Source organism: Eutrigla gurnardus (assembly GCF_963514095.1).
Source record: "Eutrigla gurnardus genome assembly, chromosome: 6".
Lineage (NCBI taxonomy): Eukaryota > Metazoa > Chordata > Actinopteri > Perciformes > Triglidae > Eutrigla > Eutrigla gurnardus.
Window position 1 is genome coordinate 6831536 of NC_139920.1, and position 22026 is coordinate 6853561.

The 22026-nt window shown below is 43.6% G+C and overlaps 3 protein-coding genes across 7 annotated transcripts; 2 read left to right on the forward strand and 1 right to left on the reverse strand.

Annotated features, from left to right (window-relative positions):
- The first annotated feature begins 424 nt into the window (after nucleotides 1-424).
- LOC311014342 (uncharacterized protein) lies at nucleotides 425-6358 on the forward strand. Of its 5 annotated transcripts, none has more exons than XM_084010895.1 (9): nucleotides 425-1021; nucleotides 1351-2005; nucleotides 2110-2642; nucleotides 2788-2864; nucleotides 3044-3221; nucleotides 3423-3499; nucleotides 3630-3748; nucleotides 4746-4864; nucleotides 5189-6358. In XM_084010895.1, the coding sequence occupies exons 1-7, from the start codon at nucleotides 650-652 to the stop codon at nucleotides 3682-3684; spliced, it is 1947 nt and encodes a 648-aa protein (XP_083867021.1). In that variant the 5' UTR covers nucleotides 425-649; the 3' UTR covers nucleotides 3685-3748; nucleotides 4746-4864; nucleotides 5189-6358. The 5 variants fall into 5 exon arrangements, with proteins under 5 accessions (XP_083867021.1, XP_083867020.1, XP_083867024.1 ...); XM_084010894.1 differs by having other exon boundaries at nucleotides 4740-4864; nucleotides 5189-6348; XM_084010898.1 differs by having other exon boundaries at nucleotides 3044-3499; nucleotides 5189-6349.
- A 121-nt stretch (nucleotides 6359-6479) lies between these two features.
- On the reverse strand, nucleotides 6480-9194 carry LOC311014343 (putative ATP-dependent DNA helicase RecS). Its single transcript, XM_084010899.1, has 3 exons — nucleotides 8513-9194; nucleotides 8011-8090; nucleotides 6480-7780 (listed from the first exon to the last, which is right to left on the reverse strand). The coding sequence occupies exons 1-3, from the start codon at nucleotides 8974-8976 to the stop codon at nucleotides 6576-6578; spliced, it is 1749 nt and encodes a 582-aa protein (XP_083867025.1). The 5' UTR covers nucleotides 8977-9194; the 3' UTR covers nucleotides 6480-6575.
- Nucleotides 9195-18197: 9003 nt separating this feature from the next.
- Nucleotides 18198-21688, forward strand: LOC311014347 (interferon-induced protein with tetratricopeptide repeats 1-like). The gene is made up of 2 exons (XM_084010905.1): nucleotides 18198-18670; nucleotides 19475-21688. Exons 1-2 carry the CDS (start codon nucleotides 18663-18665, stop codon nucleotides 20775-20777), a joined length of 1311 nt encoding a protein of 436 aa, XP_083867031.1. The 5' UTR covers nucleotides 18198-18662; the 3' UTR covers nucleotides 20778-21688.
- The last annotated feature ends 338 nt before the right edge of the window (nucleotides 21689-22026 follow it).

Consider the following 22026-nt stretch of genomic DNA (forward strand, 5'->3'; position numbering starts at 1 on the left):
TGGAGTCAAATCAGTCTGATGTACTAGTGCCCTTATGACGGGGCAGTCATATTATAGTACTACTAATACTATTAATACGACTTCCGCATCCACACAGTCGGCGAGTTTTTGCCAGCTGTCCTTCCTGCATTTGGCAGATGACACTGTTGCCTTTTGCATGTATTATATGTTTAACTTTTTCGTATTTCTGTAAGATTATGGTTCCCTCCTCGTACGTGAAATACGCCGCTCCGCTGCCGTAGACTGATCCATGTTTGTGATTGGTCAAATGCTGCAAACGCCGCCTCTTTCACGTGCACGCGCTGATAGCTCGATTGGAAAACCCTGGGTTGAGTTAACGAGTTGATAACCAGCTTCGTGTGACCGCTTATCTCCGATCTCCTTTGTTAGGGTAACTCAAGCTAGCCTGATGCATCAGCCGCTTACTTCATTACATTTCATATAGCGTCTGAACACGAGCCGTAGAGATTCGTTTGCTTCCGGGAGGCGGTTGCTTCCGTTTGCTTCGACTAATCGCTGCTGCTTGGCGGTGACGTATGCTATGCGCCGGAAGCCGGGTGGTTTAGCATTGTAGTCTTTTTGAGCATATTGAAAACATGTGTAGGCTATTGACATCCCACCGCCGTAAAACAACAACAAGAAGAAGAACATGTGTATTGACGAGTGTTGTCGTTTCTGTTCCTCAAATCTACGCATCAAAGGAACAATAACGCATTCAAAGATTATATTTGACAGTAAGACAGAAAGTCTGCTTTCAAAGTTCGGTTTGAATCTGATCAAAACACCGCTTCGCTCCAGTCGGATGTGCATGAAATGTTACCGAGTACTTGTCCGATTACAAAACGACACGGATATAATTAATACTTGGAAAGACAAGGAGACATCGGACACTGGAGCAAGTGCAAGTGTCGTTGAAAAAAGAGACAGAGAACCCACTCCGTCTAAAACTCCGAGGGATATAAAGAAATCTCGCAAGTCCACCGTAACGTCAACGTTACCTTCACGGACAAGTATTACTGGGGTGGGTAAAACAACTCTATTTCTATATTCATGGTAGCCTAAAAGTATTAGCCAGTGTGTGTATATTTTTCCGCTTCAGTTTTTAGATAAGCCCAAAACGTGATTTAGCCCATTTTCAATTGCTGTAATGTTAGGTGCTAAACGCCTAGCATTTTTTTCCATTGTTTTGGTCAGAGGCAGGAGGGGGGTTACTGCAACAGCCCACATATGAGTTCACATACACTCAGAGCACAGTCATATAATGCAAATGTATTCCTTGATCAATGTGTTTTTTGTTTTTTGTTTTACTTTGTATTTGCATGAAACCCTTATATACCGTTTATGTTGTAGGTTGTCCTGACATACTCCTTACATGATACAAGAACCTTCAAATGCCAGTCAGACGTTGCTGGAATTATTGAGAACTTGGCAAAAAATAACTTTTTGAGAGCTGCCAATCTCATCTCACAACACAAAGAGCTCACCAACCATTTACGTCCCAGTTTTGTAAACATTGTTGAGGCTGAGTGCAAGATGCTGTGCAATCCATTGCATCAGTTCATGCTATGGAGGTCAGGTGCAAATGACATGCAATCATTCTCATTCGTGACACTGCATGAGGAACTAAAGCAGATGGCCCCATTCCTAACAAGTCTACTGTCAAGGATCACTGAAGACTCTGTGCCCCACATTTGCACGGCAGCATCAGTAGCTTTGAGGGCAAGGCAACCAAGATTATCTGCCCTTGCATATTATGTGGACTCAGTTTTGATGTATGGTGGCGCTAAAAGGGCTGTTTTCCAACGACTGGCAAAACTGGGAATTTCCACAGTCCACCAACGAGCAGTTGGGAAACAAAAAGAGCTTGCACACATCTGCACAGTTCCTGTGTTGTCCCTGAAAAGGGAATTGGAATATTTCTACAGCTCCCAGTCACAAGGCGCGACATCAAGTGACGCCACAGCTGCAGAGATTCAAAGAAGCTTGGAGGATCTTACCATATCAGGTCAGCTAGCTTTAATATATTTTTGGTTTTATTTTTATGAGTAGCTATTATTCCCTGAGACTTTCATTGTAAAATATAACAGACTGATTTCTATTTCCTTTCAGACATTTCAACAAGTGCAGTGCCCACAACCACAGAACAGAGCAGCACTACAGGGACCACAGAGCAGCTTACACAGGAGCTGGATGGCTGTGATGTTTTCACTTTCAGCACCCTGTCTAATGAAGAAATGGCCGATTTGGGTGTTGCACTTCTGCCTTCTCCACCACCTCCTCCTTCACGGGTTCCAAGTACCTATTCAATAATTTTTGACAACCTTGATTTTTTCTTACACACACATCACCAGTCTACAAATGTGCCAAACAAATCTATACACTGGATACACCACATGTGTGTCATCGACCGAGTCCCCACACTCCACCTGGAAAACTCTCAACCGACAAATAGCTTGACAGAATATGACCTTGGAATGTCACTTCCTGACAACCAGACTCAAGCCAACCTCTGTCGAGAATTTGTGGTGTTGGGAAGCCGAATCCTCACAACGTATCTGGAAGTGTTCAAACCCTTCTCAAATGTTGTTGTGCACCACATCCCACACCAGTATTCTGAAGCAATGTCCCAGCCTTCAACCCATGTAAGTCGTTCTTATTATAACACAATGAAAGAAATATTCTTGTAATGTTTGCATTATTGCATCTGCCAAACTAAAGTAGTACATCTCCTGAGGTTTTAGACACAGTTATTGTAATTGTTGTTTTTTGTTTTTTTTCTATATGTAGTTCCCACTCGGACTTCTGTTCAAGAATGAGTGTCAAACTGGTGACTTGGTTGACGTTCTCCAACAGCTTCAGAACGAGTAAATATCAAAGGATATGTATCTTCCTGACATTGAGGGACAGTTTTCCAAACATGGATTGAACCATACTGAAAGAATTGGAATTGTTGAAATGTTTTTGTCTAGATAGTCCATAATTATTTATAGAAAAAAATGAAAAATTTGTTGAAAATCATTCTTTAATGGTCTGTTCTCTGTAGGTATGTCCCGTTATCTCCTGATGGTTTGGAGAAGATTTTCATTGGAGGCGACAGACTTACAGAGAGCAACTGCAGGAATGTCCAGTTGGCCTTTGCTGATGGAGAAACTGAAAAAGACAGACTGGAGGGCCTCGCATTCAAGTTTGAAGATTGGCATGCCATTAGAAATATATTTTTGGTCTGTACTTGTCTTTCCCAATAACAAAAATACTGGCAAGGCTAGCGCTGCCTAATGCTTCCGGCATATTTAATTTGCCTCCAACATATAGTCTGGAAATTGATGTCCTAACTGTGACACCACACATAAGTATGCACAAGTACTTTACATGGAATATAGAACATTTTACCCGTAATTCTGTTATTTTAATATGCTCCACAGATCTATCACCAGGTTTTTTACAGTGTGGACTCTGCAAAGGACCATGGAACTCTCCTTGCAAACATGAATAAGTTAAGGTACTTATTATAGAGTACAACATGTGTAGATATGGAGATATAATGCCTTTAGATTAATGCCATATGCTCTGTTATGTTTGTGTATGTATGATCTGTTTTTAAAACCATGTGTTTATACATGCTTCCCAAGGACTGTTCTTCTACTGATGATCTTCGGCAAACATGAATTTGTCTTGGATATATGAACTGTGTGCATGTTTATGACATGAGCAACAGCCACCATGAATTGGGCTGGTTTCTGCCGAAATGGTAATGTGTTTATTATTGTCCGTCTTTCTACTCATCTATCTACCTGTCTGTCTGCCTCTCTTTATGTTTATCTATGTATTTATGTATCTGTCAATCCATCCATCAAACCATTTCCTATGTCAGCTCTAACTTATCCACTTCTATTTGTCTGTGTGTCTCCTCCAATTGTTTGTCAACTTTTACCATGTATGTCTTATTTTCTCTGAGCTTTATTTCTCTCTGTCCTGACATATGTTACCTTTGTCTGTGTGTGTATGTCAACTTTTTACTCTGTCTCCCTTTTTTAGTTCTGTATCCTTGCCTGCATTTTTTTGGTCTGCTTTCATTAACAAGTGTCTTGTTCTCTCCCTCTTCTAATTCCTCTTAAATATTGTTTACTTTACTGCATGTAAAATGTTTTTTATCTGCAGTCCCTGCTTGGAGACTGCCTAACAGTTATGTATGAAATAACAGGCGACTTCACGTCGGTGCTAGCCGGAGTGAAGTTTGCTTCTGCCAAGTTCATTAATTCTGTATAACGGCACACCTCAAAGGCTGTTATTCCGCTTATCACACGGTTGCAACTAATATGGAGGCTGCAAAGAATGAACGTCAGTTTAAAACATAGTCTACAAAAGGGCGTAGCTAATGTATATACAAGCCTGATCAGTTGCTCTACTACTTTCTTTTCAACAGTGGTTATCGCTACAAACAGTTGAGTCCACTGTAGCTGTCAAGTTCAACTGGCGTTTTACTATAGTTGGTATGGCTGCCATTCAAACGAGCATTGTTGAGGTGATTAAACTTTTTAACCAGATCTACTTCATACAGTAGTTGTGCTTTAGGAAGACTTAACACACAACCTGCTAGCCAATCAGTATTTAGTACTCCATTTCACCGTGTGATAATCAGAAATACATATTATGTGTATTCCTTCATCATCACAACAAAACACAAGTTATTTTTTTCTATTTTCACATGCCTATCCAATAACTGAGACTTTGACTTCAAGGTGCAGCAATGCAAAGCAAGGCCCGCACGCTGCATACAATGCCTACAAACAGTTTGTCCAGGTTGACACTACAGCCCTTTTCCTGGCAGCAGCGATGGAACACTTCAACCTGGATGATGTATCAGGTATTTAGCCCAAATAATTATCTGAATCAGTGCATTTACATGTAGCCAATAAACTGATATGAATCAGTTTATTTATTTACCAAATTGTTTGTCAATACATTTTTAGACCTGTTTACACGCAGGTAAACAAATGTCACGTTTAGAGCATAGGCATGTTAAGCAAGCCAAATATGTCAATTTTCGGTTCATTCAAATCACAGAAAGATTATTACAAGATACCACACAGATTCAAGAAATTTTATTGGCTGCATGAAAATGCAAGATATGAAACAAGGTAAAAAGCATATACCATGGCCTAACATAATTTTCCTTATACTTTTTTAGCCAAACCAGAGGGTTTTGTTCCAGACCACATCCTCCAAGGCTCTGATGAACAAAAGAGGGCCTGGCTCCATGACAGTGTGGCAGAGGTCGTCAATAAGTTTGTCATGTTTGCAGACATGTCTGAACTCTCAGCTGGCATTTCAGAAGAAGCAAGAACACATCAAAAAGAAAAACTCCCGTGTCGTGAACCAGGGTGCTCAAAAGCATTCATATACTCCAAGGCAAGAGTCAACCATGAGAATAAAGTCCATGGTCTTGTGGTGGCACCAGCTCCAGCAGCTGAGCCTGTGCCCTCCAGTATGGACGACCACAAGAAATTGCACACAGAGGCCAGGCTTAGCTTTGGGTTTCTTCTTGCAAACTTTTTGGATGCTGTGAAAGAAGGGGATGGGGAGCGTCTTATGAGGCTGTATAAGGTGGCGTTGCTCATCTATAAGGCTTATGGACATACTCAGTATGCATACAGTACCTTCCTCCTCACTGTGCAACTTAACGCAACCTTATCACCTCGGCTTGCACACAACTTGAAATGGAACAGATTCTGGAATGGAAAGGGTGGTAAAGGAAGAAACATTCCTCTGGATCTGCACCTAGAGCACTTGAACAATTTCCTAAAGGCCTTCCTGAAAAACAAGGGCCCAAACTTGACAGAAGAATCTGCTGACAGGGTCAGCAGATCTGTTGGTGTGTTGAAGGCGATGATGGACACAACGGACAAAGAGCTGCAGGTGACACGCACAAGTGGCACCCATCATCACGCCAACTTGAGGGAAGATGTTTTCGTGTTGCTTAGAGTATTTAGGGAGACAGAGGTTTTCAAAAGCCAACCAGGGAGACACTTTTTGGCTTTCCCCAACTTTGAGCGCAACATTTTTTCCCGTTTGAAATATAAGGACCTGTGGCAGTGGATGCGTTCCAAACTGAAAGAGTTCAGAGCTATACCCATTTAAAGAAATAGACATGCAAAGCATGTAGGGGCCCAGGTTTTGATAAGACAAGGCATGAAACATGTATGGCAATTATTGCATTGTGGGAGTGTCTCAAGCACTCATGTAAAGAGAGCTATTCTCAGATGTAACAATCTTGATTGTCAATGTTTAATAATTTGTCATTACACTTTGCATTACAGTAATTGAGTAAACAATGTAAATTGTTGAAACTTTCTTTGATAGTGTGTTATCATAGATGAATAATATAACTTATTATTGTTGCAAGTCATGTGTCTGGTGTTGTCTGTAAAATAAGGTTTTGGAAACGGGATCACAACATATTTTTTTTATTTTGGCTCAGTTATATACATATATACAGTTGTATATCAAAGAAGCAAACATTTAACAATATGTACTGCAAATACATTCCTCCATGATAATGTGGATAATTTCCTTACTCACATATCTGACTCAGAGCTACTAACGCAGCTTCTCAGTGCATCATCTGCATCAGAACAGTCATCAGCATCATCGAAATAGGTACCATAGTACAGATCTGGCTCATCCAAGCTCTCGCTCAAAACAGATTGCACATCAACATCAACATCACCAAAAACCTCAATAATGACATTCAAAATTTCTTTCGCATGGTCAAGCTTGAAGACAGGGAGGTTAACAATAACATATTGCAAATCAAATATGTATTGGCAATGGTTCAAGACTGAAACAACCAGTTCTTGACTAAATCCTGTGCATGCCTCTTGTGAAGTGTACAGATGAGTGGAGGAGTTTATCAAACTAGTCCTGTAGTCATTAAGCAAATCTGCAATCAAAGATTTGTCTTTTTCGCTCACCTGTCTAGACCTCAAGCTCACAGTCTTGCTTTGTGTTGCCTCGTAATTTGGAATGGGCTCTGCACATGTTCCAGGGGAACAGGAACACATACTGTGGCAGAATGTGCAACACTGGTGGCCTGGCTGGACGCTAATGGGCTCCTCTTCAAAATGAGCATAAAGGCATTTTCTGATACACTGATCTTTAGCAAAAGAAACCAGCTCTCTAACCTCTTTCTCAATGTTCAAGTACATTTTAGTGTTGTACAAAATGGCATGTGCTGGTTGACCATGTCTGCCAGCACGACCCACTTGTTGGACAAGTGTTTCTAAATCACTTGGTAACCCATACATGACAATGTGAGAGACATTTTGGAAATTTAAGCCCATGCCCAAAGCTGTTGTGGCCACAACAACTCGACAACTGCCTTCCCCTCTCAGTGACCTCAATATTCTTTCTTTGTTCTGTGGAAGAGTCTTGCTGTGGAATATTCCAATGAGGAGTTTGTCATAGTTACGCTCAGGGTCGCAGTTTACCCAAGCATGTTGTTGTAGTTCTGCCTTTAGGTAAGCATATACCTTCCCCACCATCTTCAACGTTTGGCAGTAGATCAGAACTGGCTGCATCATTTCACCTTTGATTTTTATGTCATTGATTAACCAGTCAAAACAGTCCATGGTGTTGTTTGAGGTCTGACACAGTCCAAGTCGGATGTTAGTCTTGTTGGGGCTTGCAGTGACGTGAACAGCCTTGTCCATAAGCAGGATCCTGGAGATTCGTCCACGAGATCTGATGTCTGCTGAAGCAGTCAGCGCCAATACGGGGGTTCCTGAAAATAGCATCAATAAAAACTGTCACTGTAATGGCCATTATGCAACATCTTAATCATCTCAGGTGATTGGATTAAAACAAAGGAATGTTCAAATTTACCACTACATCAACAAAACAGCCTAAAATTGATTCTCCTCACACAAAATGCTGTTTCTATACGAAATGTTATTTTAAATAAATAAGTAATAGATTGGAAAAATCAAGGAATGCATACGCTTCTCAACTCACCCTCTTTGACGATGGATCGCAGCTCTCCCAACTTCGAAAAACTCTCTCTGAATGGTGAATATCCTTTGGTAGCTTCGCCCCTGCGTGAACGAAACGGGAAGGAACATAAGTGTCACATAATGATAACTTGCTAAACAGTATGGCCATCACTACCTTCATTAAAATGTGTTGCTAAATGTCAACATTATAGGCAAATGTTAGTGCTTCATCTGAACCGAGACAGCATTTCCTATAACCCCTATGACAAAGTGATTGGGACATAAATGGCATTCAGAAGCATAAACGTCTATATTGTAATGTCACGTTGTTTAAAGTTAACATGGTAACGTTAACTTTACAACTAACTGTCGTCAGAAAACAATTAGTGAACAAAAGTGAATCAACCAACATCGGTAACATGGCATCATTTGTTATCTATAGGCTAATTTTCATACCAATTACATGAGTGAAATTAAAATACAATTCAAGCAAATAGTTGTGACTTTAACGTGTGCGAACTCACCATTTATACGTTACGTGCACCTCATCCACGACGATACCAATGATGTTGTCCTGGTACACGTTGGATGATAGCATTCCTCGCCATTTGGTATTGAGTATCCAAGACTCAGGACTCCCGAAAACGATGCTGAATTTTCCGTTTATTATGTCCTGGTCATCACTAACGCCAAGCTGGCCTGCTGTTACACCCAGTATCCCTGCCTCCTTAATCTGGTCTTCTATCAGGGCAAGCAGGGGGGACACAACGATGACAATAGGGTTAGCATTAGCGTTTGGCTTGCATAATGTCTTCGCCACTAACGGGGCCAGCTGGTAAATTAAACTTTTCCCAAACCCGGTAGGAAGAAGTCCAAAAACGTCTTTGCCCTCCAAAAAATTCGTCAAACATGCTTCTTGTTCTGGCTTTAAGTCTTTAATATCCTGAATAGTTTCAAGCACAGAGCGTATAGCTTCGCCGACATCCATCTCGTCAACTGTTTACCGCAGCTTGGGAACTACACCGGTATTTCAGTTTGGGCGCTTCAGTTCGACGTCATCGCCCGTCATCGCCCGTCATCGCCACATCTGCTCGCTGATTGGTCCGTCCGCTCTGGCGGACGGAGCAAACCGAAACGCATTGCTAGTTCCCTGACTATATGGTTGAGGCAAATTAAATTTGCCGGAACCAGTAGGCGGCGCTAGCCTGGCTAAACTCAAGCTGGATCTCTGAAAGAAACCCTGGGTATGTCGAACTCGCTTCGTAGTACGGGCCCCTGGTCTACTTTCGGCGCAAGGCGTAAATAAAGTCCATTCATTCAATGCGAATCACAGCTGGCGGAGTGGAAGTTTGGCTGACGGCGCGCAGTGCGTACACGTCACCGAGACCTCACAGGCAGATTTCCACAGTTTCAGGCACATTTAAATGCAATAAATAATCACAACAAACACTATTTAATGCAACTAATTGAATCAACACGTGAATGTATATCTATATAGATTGTCCCGTCACATCTGACGTCAGATCAAAGGCTGATGGCACGCGTAACGGAAACTCAGCCTCTCGGACCAAAACATCTCCCTCTCTCTCTCCTGTTTTTTATAATATCGGTATTGTTATTATTATGATACGCGCGCACAGCGCGTGATGCGCGTGGTGGGAGCGGCGGCGCTGCTTCTGTCATCGGGTTGTCAAATGACGGAACTTGCACTGAACCTCCCCTAACGCATTAAAGGAGAGGAGAGGAGCTCATTTGATTGGTGAAGATCTGAATCGGCTGTATTAATCCCAGTCCACGCCTCGTCTCCTCCTCGTCTCCCACTCACGCCTTCTTCTCCTCCCTCTTTCCCACTTGCGCCGGTGGGCGAGACGGGAGGTGTACCTGCGCGAGCCTGCGCGGTGCACGAAACTTGCGAAGTCCAGGCGGACACACCCCGTCGGCGTGGCGCAGGTGCGCTGAAAGCTGACTGCGCCTGCGAAACTAGGGCCCCATGTGTTAATAAAAACCTCCAGAAATCTACCGTGCGGACTTTTTGGTGAAATTGTTTTGGTGACTAGCCATCAGAACCAACATGTACTAAAAGTCTTCATTGAAAGCCTCATCAGGTTTGTAAACTGAATGACTCCCTATCTGAGTGAATAGCTCATGATTTTAATTGAATTTAAATTGGTTAAAAACTTTTTTTTTGCAGATTTATGCAGATTGGTTATACTTGGTTACACGTTTTGGGCAGAATCAAAATGTTTGCATGTGTCACTAACTTCACTCACCTCTCTGGGGACTTTGAGTGGCTGTGATGTCTGTGGCTTCTGTGGTGACCTGGTTCAACATATGAAAAGAATAAGTAGGCTACCAATCAGCCATCATCATAGAATCACATGATGCAGCAGGGAGTTGTTTTCTCATCTACATATTCATTCAAAATCATTTTCTCAGATTTGATCGTTGAGTTCAAATAAAAAGAAACCCTCCAAAATGATAGAAATCTGTCTAGTTGTGTCTTTTACCGTCTCTACAGGCCAGTAGCACTGGTCATCTCCCGCCTTGACTACTGCAACTCTCTCCTGGCCGGACTCCCGGCCTCTGCGATTAAACCATTGCAGCGTATCCAGAACGCTGCAGCACGTCTTATCTTCAATCTACCCAAATTCTCCCACGTGACCCCCCTCCTCCGTGACCTCCACTGGCTCCCTGTTGCAGCACGCATCCAATTTAAGACGATGACACTGGCCTTCAGGGCCATCAATGGAACGGCACCCATCTACCTTCAAACACTGGTCAAACCTCATGCCCCGAAGCGAGCACTTCGCTCCTCTACTTCAGCTGGCCGGCTGGTACCACCATCGCTGAAATCAAACAAATGTCGCTCAGCAAAGTCCAGACTCTTCTCTGTTCTGGCGCCTCAGTGGTGGAACGAACTCCCGACTAATGTCAGGACAGCTGAGTCATTTGCCATTTTCCGAAAAAGGCTCAAGACTCACCTGTTCAGACTTCACCTCGACTAGCATGACCTCCCCCACCCCGACCTCCCCCAACCCCCCCCCCCCCCCCCCCAAAAAAAAAAAAAAAACCTTACCTATAGCACTCTGATCGTAGCACTGTTGCTCTTGAACTACTAGTTTACTCAGATGAGGACCTAACACTTGTTCTACTTTTAGCTCTTACTTTATCGGCAATGATTCGTTGTGGTTTCCTTGTTTCCTTCTTTTGACAAATGTACTTATTGTAAGTCGCTTTGGACAAAAGCGTCTGCTAAATGACCTAAATGTAAATGTAAATGTAGTAGAGTCTGCCAGTAGTAGGCGTCTGTCTCTGGACCGGCTACGGTGTCGGCGGGGGCTCTTCCTGCGATGGCGGTCCCTCCAGGGCGATGGGCTACACGAGCACACACACAACAGAAAACATCGATGAGCGTGAGCTACACGTATTATACTCAAAAAGTGACAAAGGACTTTGGGTAAATGCAAACCTACCTTCTCCTCTTTGGAGATTGGCTCCTCCTGGGCAGGGCTGGACTGGGACCAAAAATTGGCCCGGGCATTTTCAGCTGACACCGGCCCACCAGGCATCGATGGAAAGACAATGAAGCCTATGAACAAACTTTTTTGTGACAATGCTTGTACACAGTGGTGTAGTGGAGGGTATACGCAGGTATACGGGGTATACCCACCTCTTTTTCTGGCAGTTTGCAGTATACCCGCCTATCAGCCAGAAAGCCATTGGACTATATAGGAGAGTATACACACTTCCTCCTCTGTAACCTCCCATCTACCTAGCAGTACACCCACCTCATCAGCTACCACTACACCACTGCTTGTACACTGTCGGGCATCGCCCCTCGGCTGTAATTGGTCCAGCCCAGAATCAATCATGCCTAAGGGGCCGATCTACCAGTTTTGTGTACCAATATCAGTGTTTCCCACAGGATTCTATCGTGGGGGGTCTTGCTGGATTTTCTAGGGGGGTCCGGGGGCATGCCCCCCGGGAGAAACATTTTAATAGATTTCATTTTAATGCATCAATTTGGTGAATTTTGAGAACCAAAGTATGACATAATTTACTGACCAATTTCTTACAAACTGCTGGTACTAAAATGTTGACATACTAAATGGGGTTGAGGAGTTGAAGCATTCAAAAAAAGATTATAACAAAAATGACTAAAACACAGTGCTGAGCCTTCCAGGGTTCCCCAATTCGTTTTCACTGGGGGCCAAATTATGTCCAGGTTGCCAAGTCGAGGGCCAAATTGTCGGGTTTTTTTTATCGGACCACTAAACATTGTTTCACGTGCAAATGTTATTATTGTTGCTGCTATTATTTGAAGTATTATTATTGTAATGATTAGTACTACCAGTGGTAGTTGGTTGTAGTAGCAGATAGTAGTCATAGCCTGTGTTGAGGGACAGATAAAAATGTACACTTGAAAGAAAATAGATCCAATATCAATGATTTATTTATTTGAATGCCCCTGGAGAATATTTTGATCAACAACAAAAAACAACAGCACTACAGCAAGTGGTGCACAAGAGGAAAAAAATATTGTATAACAGTGGAGTTAATGATTTTTGTTTGCAGCGTCTTGCTTTTGTCTTGTAATTTGCAGACGGTCCCTGCGCGCTCGCCTGGCTGCACATATATCAATGTTCTCCGCCCAGACTGGACGGCTTATTTATGTAAAGAATCTGGGTTTTGGTCCTTGTAGCTCGTAGTCTATGATATTACGGTGGGAAAGAGGCATCTTTTGTGTTTGAAAACGTTTCTCTTCAGATTTATTGATCCCGAATCTGTGAATATATTTCCAACTTTACGGAACTCTTTATTTCACCTTATGGCAGGTTATTGCATAGGGCCACTGGGTCCACAAGGGCCGGACACTTTGCTCTTGCGGGCCGGATTTTGCTCGTGGGCCGCTAATTGGGGATGGCTGCTTTATACTATTACTTTATTATGACTATTATTATTATTATTATTATTATTATTATTATTATTAATATAAGTGGGTGACTATTCCTCAGCCTTCCTTGGTGTTTTGGTTTTGACATACGCGCACGCACTGTCAAACTCGCGCAGCTAAGGGGGGTCGGCGCGGGGGACGCCTTGCCATGGCGACGGGGGAAAACAGAACGTTGATGAACCAAACCAGCCGCGAGGATTTCCCCTTATAATAAGCGCTGCTGCCCTCCTGTTTAGGCCTATTATTAGAGCCGCTAGTTAAGTCCATTCAATGTGTGGGAAACACTCAATAGGTCATGATGACTAATACCATGACTAACACTAGTACCATTAGTAAAAAAAAAAAAAAAAAAAAAAAAGGGCTCGGCCCAAAATCGCCATCGGCCCTTGATATGCCCGATGGCCAGTCCAGCCCTGGCTACCTGTCAGCATCTACGTGTTCTGCGTGGTTTGCGTAAACTGCGCAGTTCGTGAACAGTCGTTTCTTTCACAAATTCGACTCATTTACAAGGTTCGTTTATTTTATTTATATACTGCAAACAGCTTTGCACAATGAAAAGTAAATGATAGTCCCTTCACGCTACAGACACACAACATACAGTAGCACACATATTCATATGGGAATAAATTAAGAGAGAGAGGGGGGGGGGAGAGGGAGAGAGAGAGAGAGAGAGAGAGAGAGAGAGAGAGAGAGAGGGAGAGAGCTGTTCAGCAGTATCTGGCAGGTGAACAAACGTACTTTTTCATTTAGGGGGGGGGGGGGGGGGGGGGGGGGTAATCTTATGCTGATTGTAAAGAGCTTCACGTGGAAAAATAGAATTAGATTAGAATTTGAATTGTCCAACATCATAAATTGTGAACGTGTAACAGTCCATACTTCAATTTGGACACAAGTAACAGTGAACGTGTAACAGTCCATAAATCACACCACATTCTGCCCCTTTTTAAAAAGACAAAGGTCAGGTGGCAAAATCTCCCAGCCATGCAGGCGGCTGAATCTGCCTGCGTCTCCGCTGGGGCCTAGGAGGTGGGTGAGCAGGCGGTGGCGTCTGAGGAGGCACATAAACATCCTCAGGCTGTACACAGGTACTCGTTGTTGAACCTGCAGGGGACAGGTGTATGGCGTTCCATACTTTACCATCAGAAAGTTCGTAGGTTGCCGGGCCTTTCTGAGCAACAACCCAGAGGGGTTGTGTGAACTTGGAGTGTCCTTTCTTTATGATTCCTGGCTTCCTGATCAGAACATAGGAACCACGCTGAAACTTTGGAGACTGTGCGCCACGATGGTCGTCCACATAGCGCTTTACTTTGGCTTGTTTCAGAGTCACAATGTCTCTCATAGCCCAGGCTGAGCAGATGCGCGAGGCGAAGCAATGTTTTAGATGTTCAAGTTGGTGTGGAATGGACGGCCATGTAGAAGTTCAGACTTGAGTCAGTGCATGGGGAGTTGCTGGATAAGTGAGGAGGAAGTTTGTAACAAAGGGCTTCCATGGCCGACCTTCAATGTCAGCTGTTTGTAGACAGTCCTTTAATACTCTGTTCCATCTCTCCACTTCTCCATTACTTGGCGGATAGTAGATGGAGCTGCGGCAGTGTGTAATGCCCTGAGCTGCTAAGAAGGCCTCAAACTCCGCAGACACAAATGAAGGGCCGTTATCAGTTACAAGTTCAAGGGGGTTGCCTTCACGGCTGAAAACAGCAGACAAGAATGCAACGACAGTAGAGGACGTATCATCTGATGTAAATGCCACTTCAGGCCATTTACTGTAATAGTCCACCAATGTGATGGCAAAACGCCAGTCAGGTGGAGCAGAGTGTAACGGGCCCACGATATCCATGGCAAGTCTTTCCCAGGCTGCATTGGGAAGGGGCACCGGTTGCAGTGGGGCAGCTCTGGTTATGGCAGTTTTTGTGAAAACTCTTGGTGAGTGTCGTGGGCAAGCTGTATGAGTTGTGGCTGAAGAGTCTGGGGAATCACAACTCGGTGAGTACCTCTAACCAATACCTCATCAAGTTCAGCCAGCTCAGTCTGTACACGGTAGAAGGGCAGAAAGGCAGGATCAAGACCTTTAGCTGTACGCTGCCAACCATTTCTTTGATAAGCCATAACCTGCTATAACTTTGCAATCTTGGTAGGCAGTATGTAGCTGCTCTGTAGTAACAGCTGCAAGGTCCACAGACACCATGGCTATGATGTCCTCATCCTGCTCTTGTGGGTCAGAAGACGGCAGGGACATGCGAGACAAACAGTCTGCTATGACGTTATCATGACCTGGCTCGTATTCCACAGTGTAGTTAAAGCACATGAGGCGAGCAGACCATCTCGAAATCCTCATACCTGCTCTTCCGAAGCCTTTGGTGGACAGCAGGGCAGTAAGTGGGCTATGGTCTGTGCGCAGGGTAAGGTGTGTTCCCCAAAGGTAAGTGCGCCAACGCTCAGCTGACCACACACATGCCAGAGCCTCTTTCTCTATGATAGAGTATTTCCTCTCACAGTCAGTAAGGGACCTGGATGTGAATGCAACAGTCTTTTCAGTGTCACCGTGTAGCTGGGTGAGCACTGCACCAATGCGGTAGTCACAGGCGTCTGTAGTGACGAGTGCAGGGAGAGCAGGATCGAACAGTGTAAGCGCTGGGCTTGTAGCAATCAGTTCCTTGAGGTGAGAAAAAGCCTCCTGAGCAGCATCTGTCCATTTAAATTCTGCATTTTTTCTCAGCAGAGCATGAAGAGATTCCACAACAGAGGCGTAGCCTTGAATACCACCCCGTGAGGCCCAGGAAGGACTGTAGGGCCGTGGCATCACGAGGGGGAGGAGCCTCTGTTATAGCAGTAACATGGTCTGGGTTGGGACGGATGCCTGAAGCAGAAACAACATGGCCCAAAAACTAAAGTTCATTCTTCCTGAACAGGCACTTCTCCACATTTAATTTCAGTCCACTGTTGTTCAGTCGGTGCAGTACAGCTTTGAGTCGTGTCTCATGCAGCATAGGAGTATCAGCATACACAATAATATTGTCTAAGGAACACAGTACACCATCCAAACCTGCCAGAGTCTGTGACATCATCCTCTGGAATGCACTCGAGGCTGATGCGAGACCGAAGGGGACCTTAGTGAACTGAAAAAGTCCATCATGAGTGATAAAACGAGTAAGGTCTCGGCTCTCAGGGTGCAGAGGTACCTGATGATATGCATTCTGCAGGTCAATAGAGGAGAATATTTGTGCTCCTCGTAGCTCATGAAACACCTCCTCAATATGTGGCAGTGGATGGCTGTCAACAACCACAGCCTTGTTGGGCACACGTAGATCTGGGCATATCCTGAGCTGACCCGACTTGCGGCGCACCACTACTATGGGTGAAAGCCATGGTGAGGAGTTGATGCGTTCAATGACACCGTCCTTTTCTAGTCTCTGCAGCTCCTGGGACACTGCATCATGAATGGCAAAAGGCAGATGACGTAGCTTTTGCTGCACAGGCCGTATTCCAGGTCTCAAAGTGACTTTGTGAACAAATCCAGTAACTGTTCCAGTCTTTGTTTTTCTTGGCTTCAGGAGAGGGATGTGGCTGAAGTGACTCTTGTACATGTGCTCTGGGAGAATAGAGACACCAGACCCGGTATCCACCATCAGATCAGCATTAATTGTAGGGCCGCCTGAAGCCTTCATGGAGACAGTGCAGATTAATTTACTGCTCAGTGTACTTGCATCTTCATCAACTAATAGCACTGTGACGGAGTCACTGGAAACTTCTCCCACATTGCATGAAGCAGTCCTGCTCCTGTACACTCTGGCAAAATGTCCAGGCTTATTACAATGTCTGCATGTGACTGATTTGGCTGGGCACTTGGGGTAGTTTGCAACGTGTGTTGAAGAGCCACATCTGTAGCATGTCTTACCAGCAGCCGTTGAGCCGTTCAAGACAGCAGTCTTTGGGGGTGGTCTGGGAAAGTTGGAGGGTTTTTGCTGCTTTAGCTTCCCGCCACGAAAAGTAGTCCCACGAACCATGCAGACAACAGCCTCTCTGCTCCTCTTGACGAAGCTATCAATCTGAGCAGCAATTGTCAAAGTCTTTTCAAGTGCGCTCTCTGATCCGTGCATTGTACATTTTCTCCACAATTCTGTCCCTTATCATGTCCTCCGATAATGTTCCAAACTCGCATAACGATTAGCTCCTGCAGGGCAGCTGCATACTGAGCTGTGGACTCACCAGCTCGTTTAGTTCTCTGGCGAAACTTATTCCTCTCTGCGACGACATTCAATTTGGGTAAAAAAAATGTCTTTAAAGCTAGCTTTAATGCATCTTCGTAGGAATCACCAGTCGCTGGCAGCGTGTAGAAGATCCGCTGAGCCTCCACCGACCGTGTGTATTAGCAAAGCACGCTTCCTCTTATCCTCCATGTTGTCGGCCAGTGCAAGCACGTAGTTATCAAAAATGCGAATCCATGCTCCGAAAGGCACCGTAGGCTCACCTGGGCTTTGTAAAAATGCCGGGGTGGCGAAATCCCAAGAGCCATCCTCGTCGCCAATATGTTGTGTTGTCAGAGTGAAGAAAAGGCTAGCAGGCAAGCTACTTCAGACGAACGGTGTTTTACTTCACAGGAGTCAGAACAAGTGCAGTGAATATATCAGAATGCATGAGTTACATCGAGTCACTGCCACCTACTGGCATGATATATGTATGCAGGCACACACATACCACAAGGATGTTGTTTCCATCCTGCACACCTTGCAGCCCCAAACCCGCTCCATGCTGTCGGAGGTGGAGAAGCTCATGAAGCTCTGTCTGGCCCTGCCCATATCTGTCGCAGCATCCGAGCGCTCTTTCTCCGGCTTGCGCAGGTTGAAAACCTGGCTGCGCAACATGAATCAGGAGAGACTTACGCATTTGGCCATTATGAATGCGCATAGTGACCTTATGGGTGAATGTGATGTTTCGACCCTGCTTGAAGTATTTATCAGCAGGTCAACTGAGAGAAGGTCCACTTTTGGAAAAGTGTGAAAGCCCTTAGGAGCGCAGAATGCTGTAGGCCTGTGTTAGTGTTATGTTTTTAAAGGCTTGGTTTATGTTATAGTTTATTTATTTAGTTTAATTTTCTTAAAAATTAAGATGCTGCATGTGTTTATCCAGTCTAGTTCCTTAATCATTTTGTGCTTCTCTCCCCCGACCCTCCCAACAAAAATCCCGCCCCCCTTTCTGAAAATAATTCCGACGTCCATGGCTGTAGATTTCCAGCGGCAGTCAAAAGCGTGGAAGGAGACATCAGACTTCACTGCAAACCCGCAGCAGCATGTCTCCTCTGTCGGAGGTGTCAAATGTTGGGGAGTGGGCGGGGTTAAACATTTCCCCCGCCCACTCGGTCTTATCTCAAGAGCACAAGAATGTTTACGTGAGAGAAATCCATCAACATTTGAGTCATGTTTTCCGTTGTTTGTTTTTTGTTTTCTGTTCTTTTGTTTTTTTCAAGTGTGGCTGTAGGTTTCCATTCATGGAAAACGAAAGTCAAGGCGCACCACAACAGAACAAAATACTTTGTTCTGCTGGGGGTTGCTAATACCCCCACCTGTGAAACTTCAGTCTCGTTTCAAGCTGCATGGTCAACAACATCTTACAACTTACAGTAAAGCAGAAGCTGGACATCACCGATATACACCTGCAGACCCAAGACAGCAACCCGAGCCAGCTTAATATTTAAAGAACTACCGAGGTGAGGAAACAGCTGAATGATGAGGTGAGTAACTGCTTCTGTATATATACATTGTAGTCTATGGTTACATATTTACTATGATTATGATTGATTAAATATCATCTACAGGGCTCGAAATATTAACATTATGGATCATTTCTTTCTTTCTTTCTGGGTGACTTCGGCTCATCCCTATGTCCCCTCATTTCAATGAAATTTTCCTTCCATCAAAATTAGGCCATATGTTCCCTCAGCACAAGATTGGCCCTTCCCTGCAGTGTATGAAATACGTAGGTATTAGTAGGTAATGTAGGAGTAGTACTATAGCATCATTAGCATCATTTAGTCATGCAACAAATAGCTGGAATAAACTTCCTGGATGTAAGACTTGCCCCAAATCCAACCACTTTTAAAACTAGACTGAAAACTTTCATGTTCACCATAGCTTTCTGCTAAATCTTTTAACGTCTGCACTGTTTTTTAATTATTGCAAATATGTTTTTATTCTCCTTGTCTTTCTGTAATGCATTTCAATTTTGACTTCATTTTCTTTTAATACTTGCCTTGCCTACAGTAGGAGCATAGGGCTGAGGGAACATAGGGTTGAGGGAACATAGAGTCGATTGGACAAAGGGCTGAGGGAACAACAACAAGCAACTAACAAATAGAAAAACATCCTTCCCTCCGTATTTCCGTTGCACACATTCAATGCTCTGTCTCAGAATGATAAAGGAGTTTATTGACAAGTACTTTTTCACATTCAAGGAATTTGTCTTGGTGTACAGTGCGCACAATAATTAAAAAGAACAAATTACTGTTTAAATATTTTTTTCATATATTTTCCATCAGTGTTGCTCAGAGTGAAACAACACTGGAGTCCGAGCTGGAGGCCCTGCAGTGCTACTTCACCTGGGATCTGGAGCCCGGCAGGTTCAATCTCTTGCATCTCAGGGACCAGCTGGAGGACATCGGCACGGAGGAGGGAAACAAGTGGCTGGGTCCCATTTACAACCTGCAAGGGTTCATTCAGTACAAGCTGGGGTTCACTGAAGACGCCCAGAGTTCCTTCAACAAGGCTGCAGAGGCCTTCCGCCAGATGAGAAACGCAGATGATGGCTCGTGGTTAGTGGTGAACTACGGGAACCTGGCTTGGCTGCACCATCGCCTGGGAGACCAAACAGAGAGCGAGGCTTACCTGTCAAAGGTCAACGCCCTGATGAGTAAATACCCATCTCCAGCCCAGGACGAGCTCCATGCGGAGATCTGCGCTGAAAAGGCCTGGACCCTGATGAAGTTCAGCAGAGAGAAAAGGCTGCTGGCTGGAGATTACTTCCAGAGAGCCATCAGGATGCAGCCGGACATGGTGGAGTGGAACACCAGCCACGTCCTAGTGTTAGCCAGTGTTTTCAAACACAGCAACATAGGGGTGGAGGCTGACATCTTGGAGAAAATGAGAATGGCTAAGGAAAAAGATCCAGAAAACTTGTACATCGCAGTTAAGTACGTTGAGCAATGTGCTAAGAAAGGAGAAAGATTTGAAGATGAGGCACACGAGTTAGCCAGAAAGGTTTTGAGAAATCCTGTCAGCAGCTACAGTGGTATTAAGGCGTTACTAAGGGTTTACGGGAACTATGTGTCTATTGACGAGGCCATTGATTTGGCAGAGGAGGCTCTGGAAAACCATCCAGATGAGCGTTATCTGAAGAGGTGTGCTGCAATGTGCTATAAATGGAAGATCGTTTTTTTCAGTGACCGAAGGCAAAGCATGATAGACAGAGCAGTCAGCCTCCTTAAAGAGGTGATTTCTCTTTACCCACATTCTTCACTTCTGAAGGAAATAGATCTGTCAAATATATACGCAAAGTCCAATCACGACCAGGCTGAAGCTGAGCAGATATACCAGGAACTGCTAGAACGTGAGCTTGAACCTGCAGACAAACAGATGCTTTACAACTACTACGCAAAATATTTAAACTTTGACCGACAAGATTGCAACAGGTTGATACAATATCACATGAAGGCAGCAGCGATACCAGAACAATCCTTCTTTCGTGGAAACAGCATTAATGTTCTGCAGAAGATTAAAGATAAACGCAGGAACCGAATGTGGAGAGAAATAGAGGAGTTTCTGGAAAACCTGCAAGAGCCATAGTGTTTGTAACAGCAGGTTCTAAATGCAGAAATGATAACGGTAGTGCATTACCTTAAAACTGTGTACATACTAATTGATCTGTATCCTTTACAGACTGATTTCAACAAGTAATCATGATTTTACACTTCAGTAGATCATGGAAGAGAAATGCTTAAAAAAAACATATAGGGTCGCCTAAAAAGTTGGAATAATTTACAAATGTCTTGTCTTTTATAGCACCAAACAAATGTTATGCATGAATTCATTTCATGGGTAATTGGGACACATAATGCAATCATTGCACCTGGTCAAAGGTGATTACTGATGCATTTAAATAGGAATAAACAGAGGATTGTGTCTGAAAACAAAATAATCCAACTTCATGGGCAACAGTGTATATACATGCATACATTTGTCTGCAGTCATATACTCTATTATATCTTTTAATAACGCTGGTCCTTTAAATAATATCTGCTGTGGACATGTTCAGATGTGATTACTATAATTCAGCATCACATGATTTATGAGAATAGATTTTTATCAGGTGATGTTTGTAATTTGCAAGGTCTCTCTCATCGTCTAGTGCTTATCCGTGTCGGGCAGCAGCTTTTGCAAGATGTTTATTTTATTCTTGTGTTCATGTTTCCCCCTAATGATTGTTTTATGTCTATATAAGAACATAATTCATGATATGAAACTTGCTTTGCAAGCCTCAGAGTAGTGAAATATAAAACACTAATGGAGCCTTTAACCTGAATATTATTGCCAGTTGAACCTGATTGTATGTATAAAAGTATGTTAAGCTGTGTCTCAGATGTACATGATAGCCTACTAATACTATTAAAGATGCTTTATGTACATTAAGAACTCTTTAAGCTTTGTTTTGTGGTTACACAGGGTGATAATAACATTCAAGGTTCCATATTGTAAAATGTGATGTTTATTTCTTTTTACAAGAATAAAAATTGATTTTGGTAAAGCATGACCCAAAAAATAGTCTTCAAAAAGCACACGACAAATGAATCAGTGTATTTATTTATGACAAATGTCAGGTCAGAGTGTGAAACATACATTAACACATTTTCTACATTTACGTGGATCCATAATAATCAATAATGGCCAGAATTATGTGAGAACAGTACTATTAGATTTTAGAACCACAGAATGAGACTGGAAGGCTGCAGATGGAGTGAGCGATGAGATACTGTACATACACACTGCAGAAACCTGAGGGCTTTACATTGTATTATCTTACAGACAGGTCAGTGGT

Bases quoted from the DNA above. Each gene is read 5' to 3' on its own strand.
- LOC311014342 (XM_084010895.1), top strand. From the start codon at position 650: ATGTGTATTGACGAGTGTTGTCGTTTCTGTTCCTCAAATCTACGCATC. The intron at 2,865-3,043 runs GTAAATATCAAA...TGTTCTCTGTAG, and splicing joins CTCCAACAGCTTCAGAACGA to GTATGTCCCGTTATCTCCTG. The intron at 3,222-3,422 runs GTCTGTACTTGT...TATGCTCCACAG, and splicing joins CCATTAGAAATATATTTTTG to ATCTATCACCAGGTTTTTTA.
- LOC311014343 (XM_084010899.1), bottom strand. From the start codon at position 8,976: ATGGATGTCGGCGAAGCTATACGCTCTGTGCTTGAAACTATTCAGGAT. The intron at 8,091-8,512 runs GTGAGTTCGCAC...TCGTTCACGCAG, and splicing joins GTGCACGTAACGTATAAATG to GGGCGAAGCTACCAAAGGAT. The intron at 7,781-8,010 runs GTGAGTTGAGAA...TGCTATTTTCAG, and splicing joins GCGATCCATCGTCAAAGAGG to GAACCCCCGTATTGGCGCTG.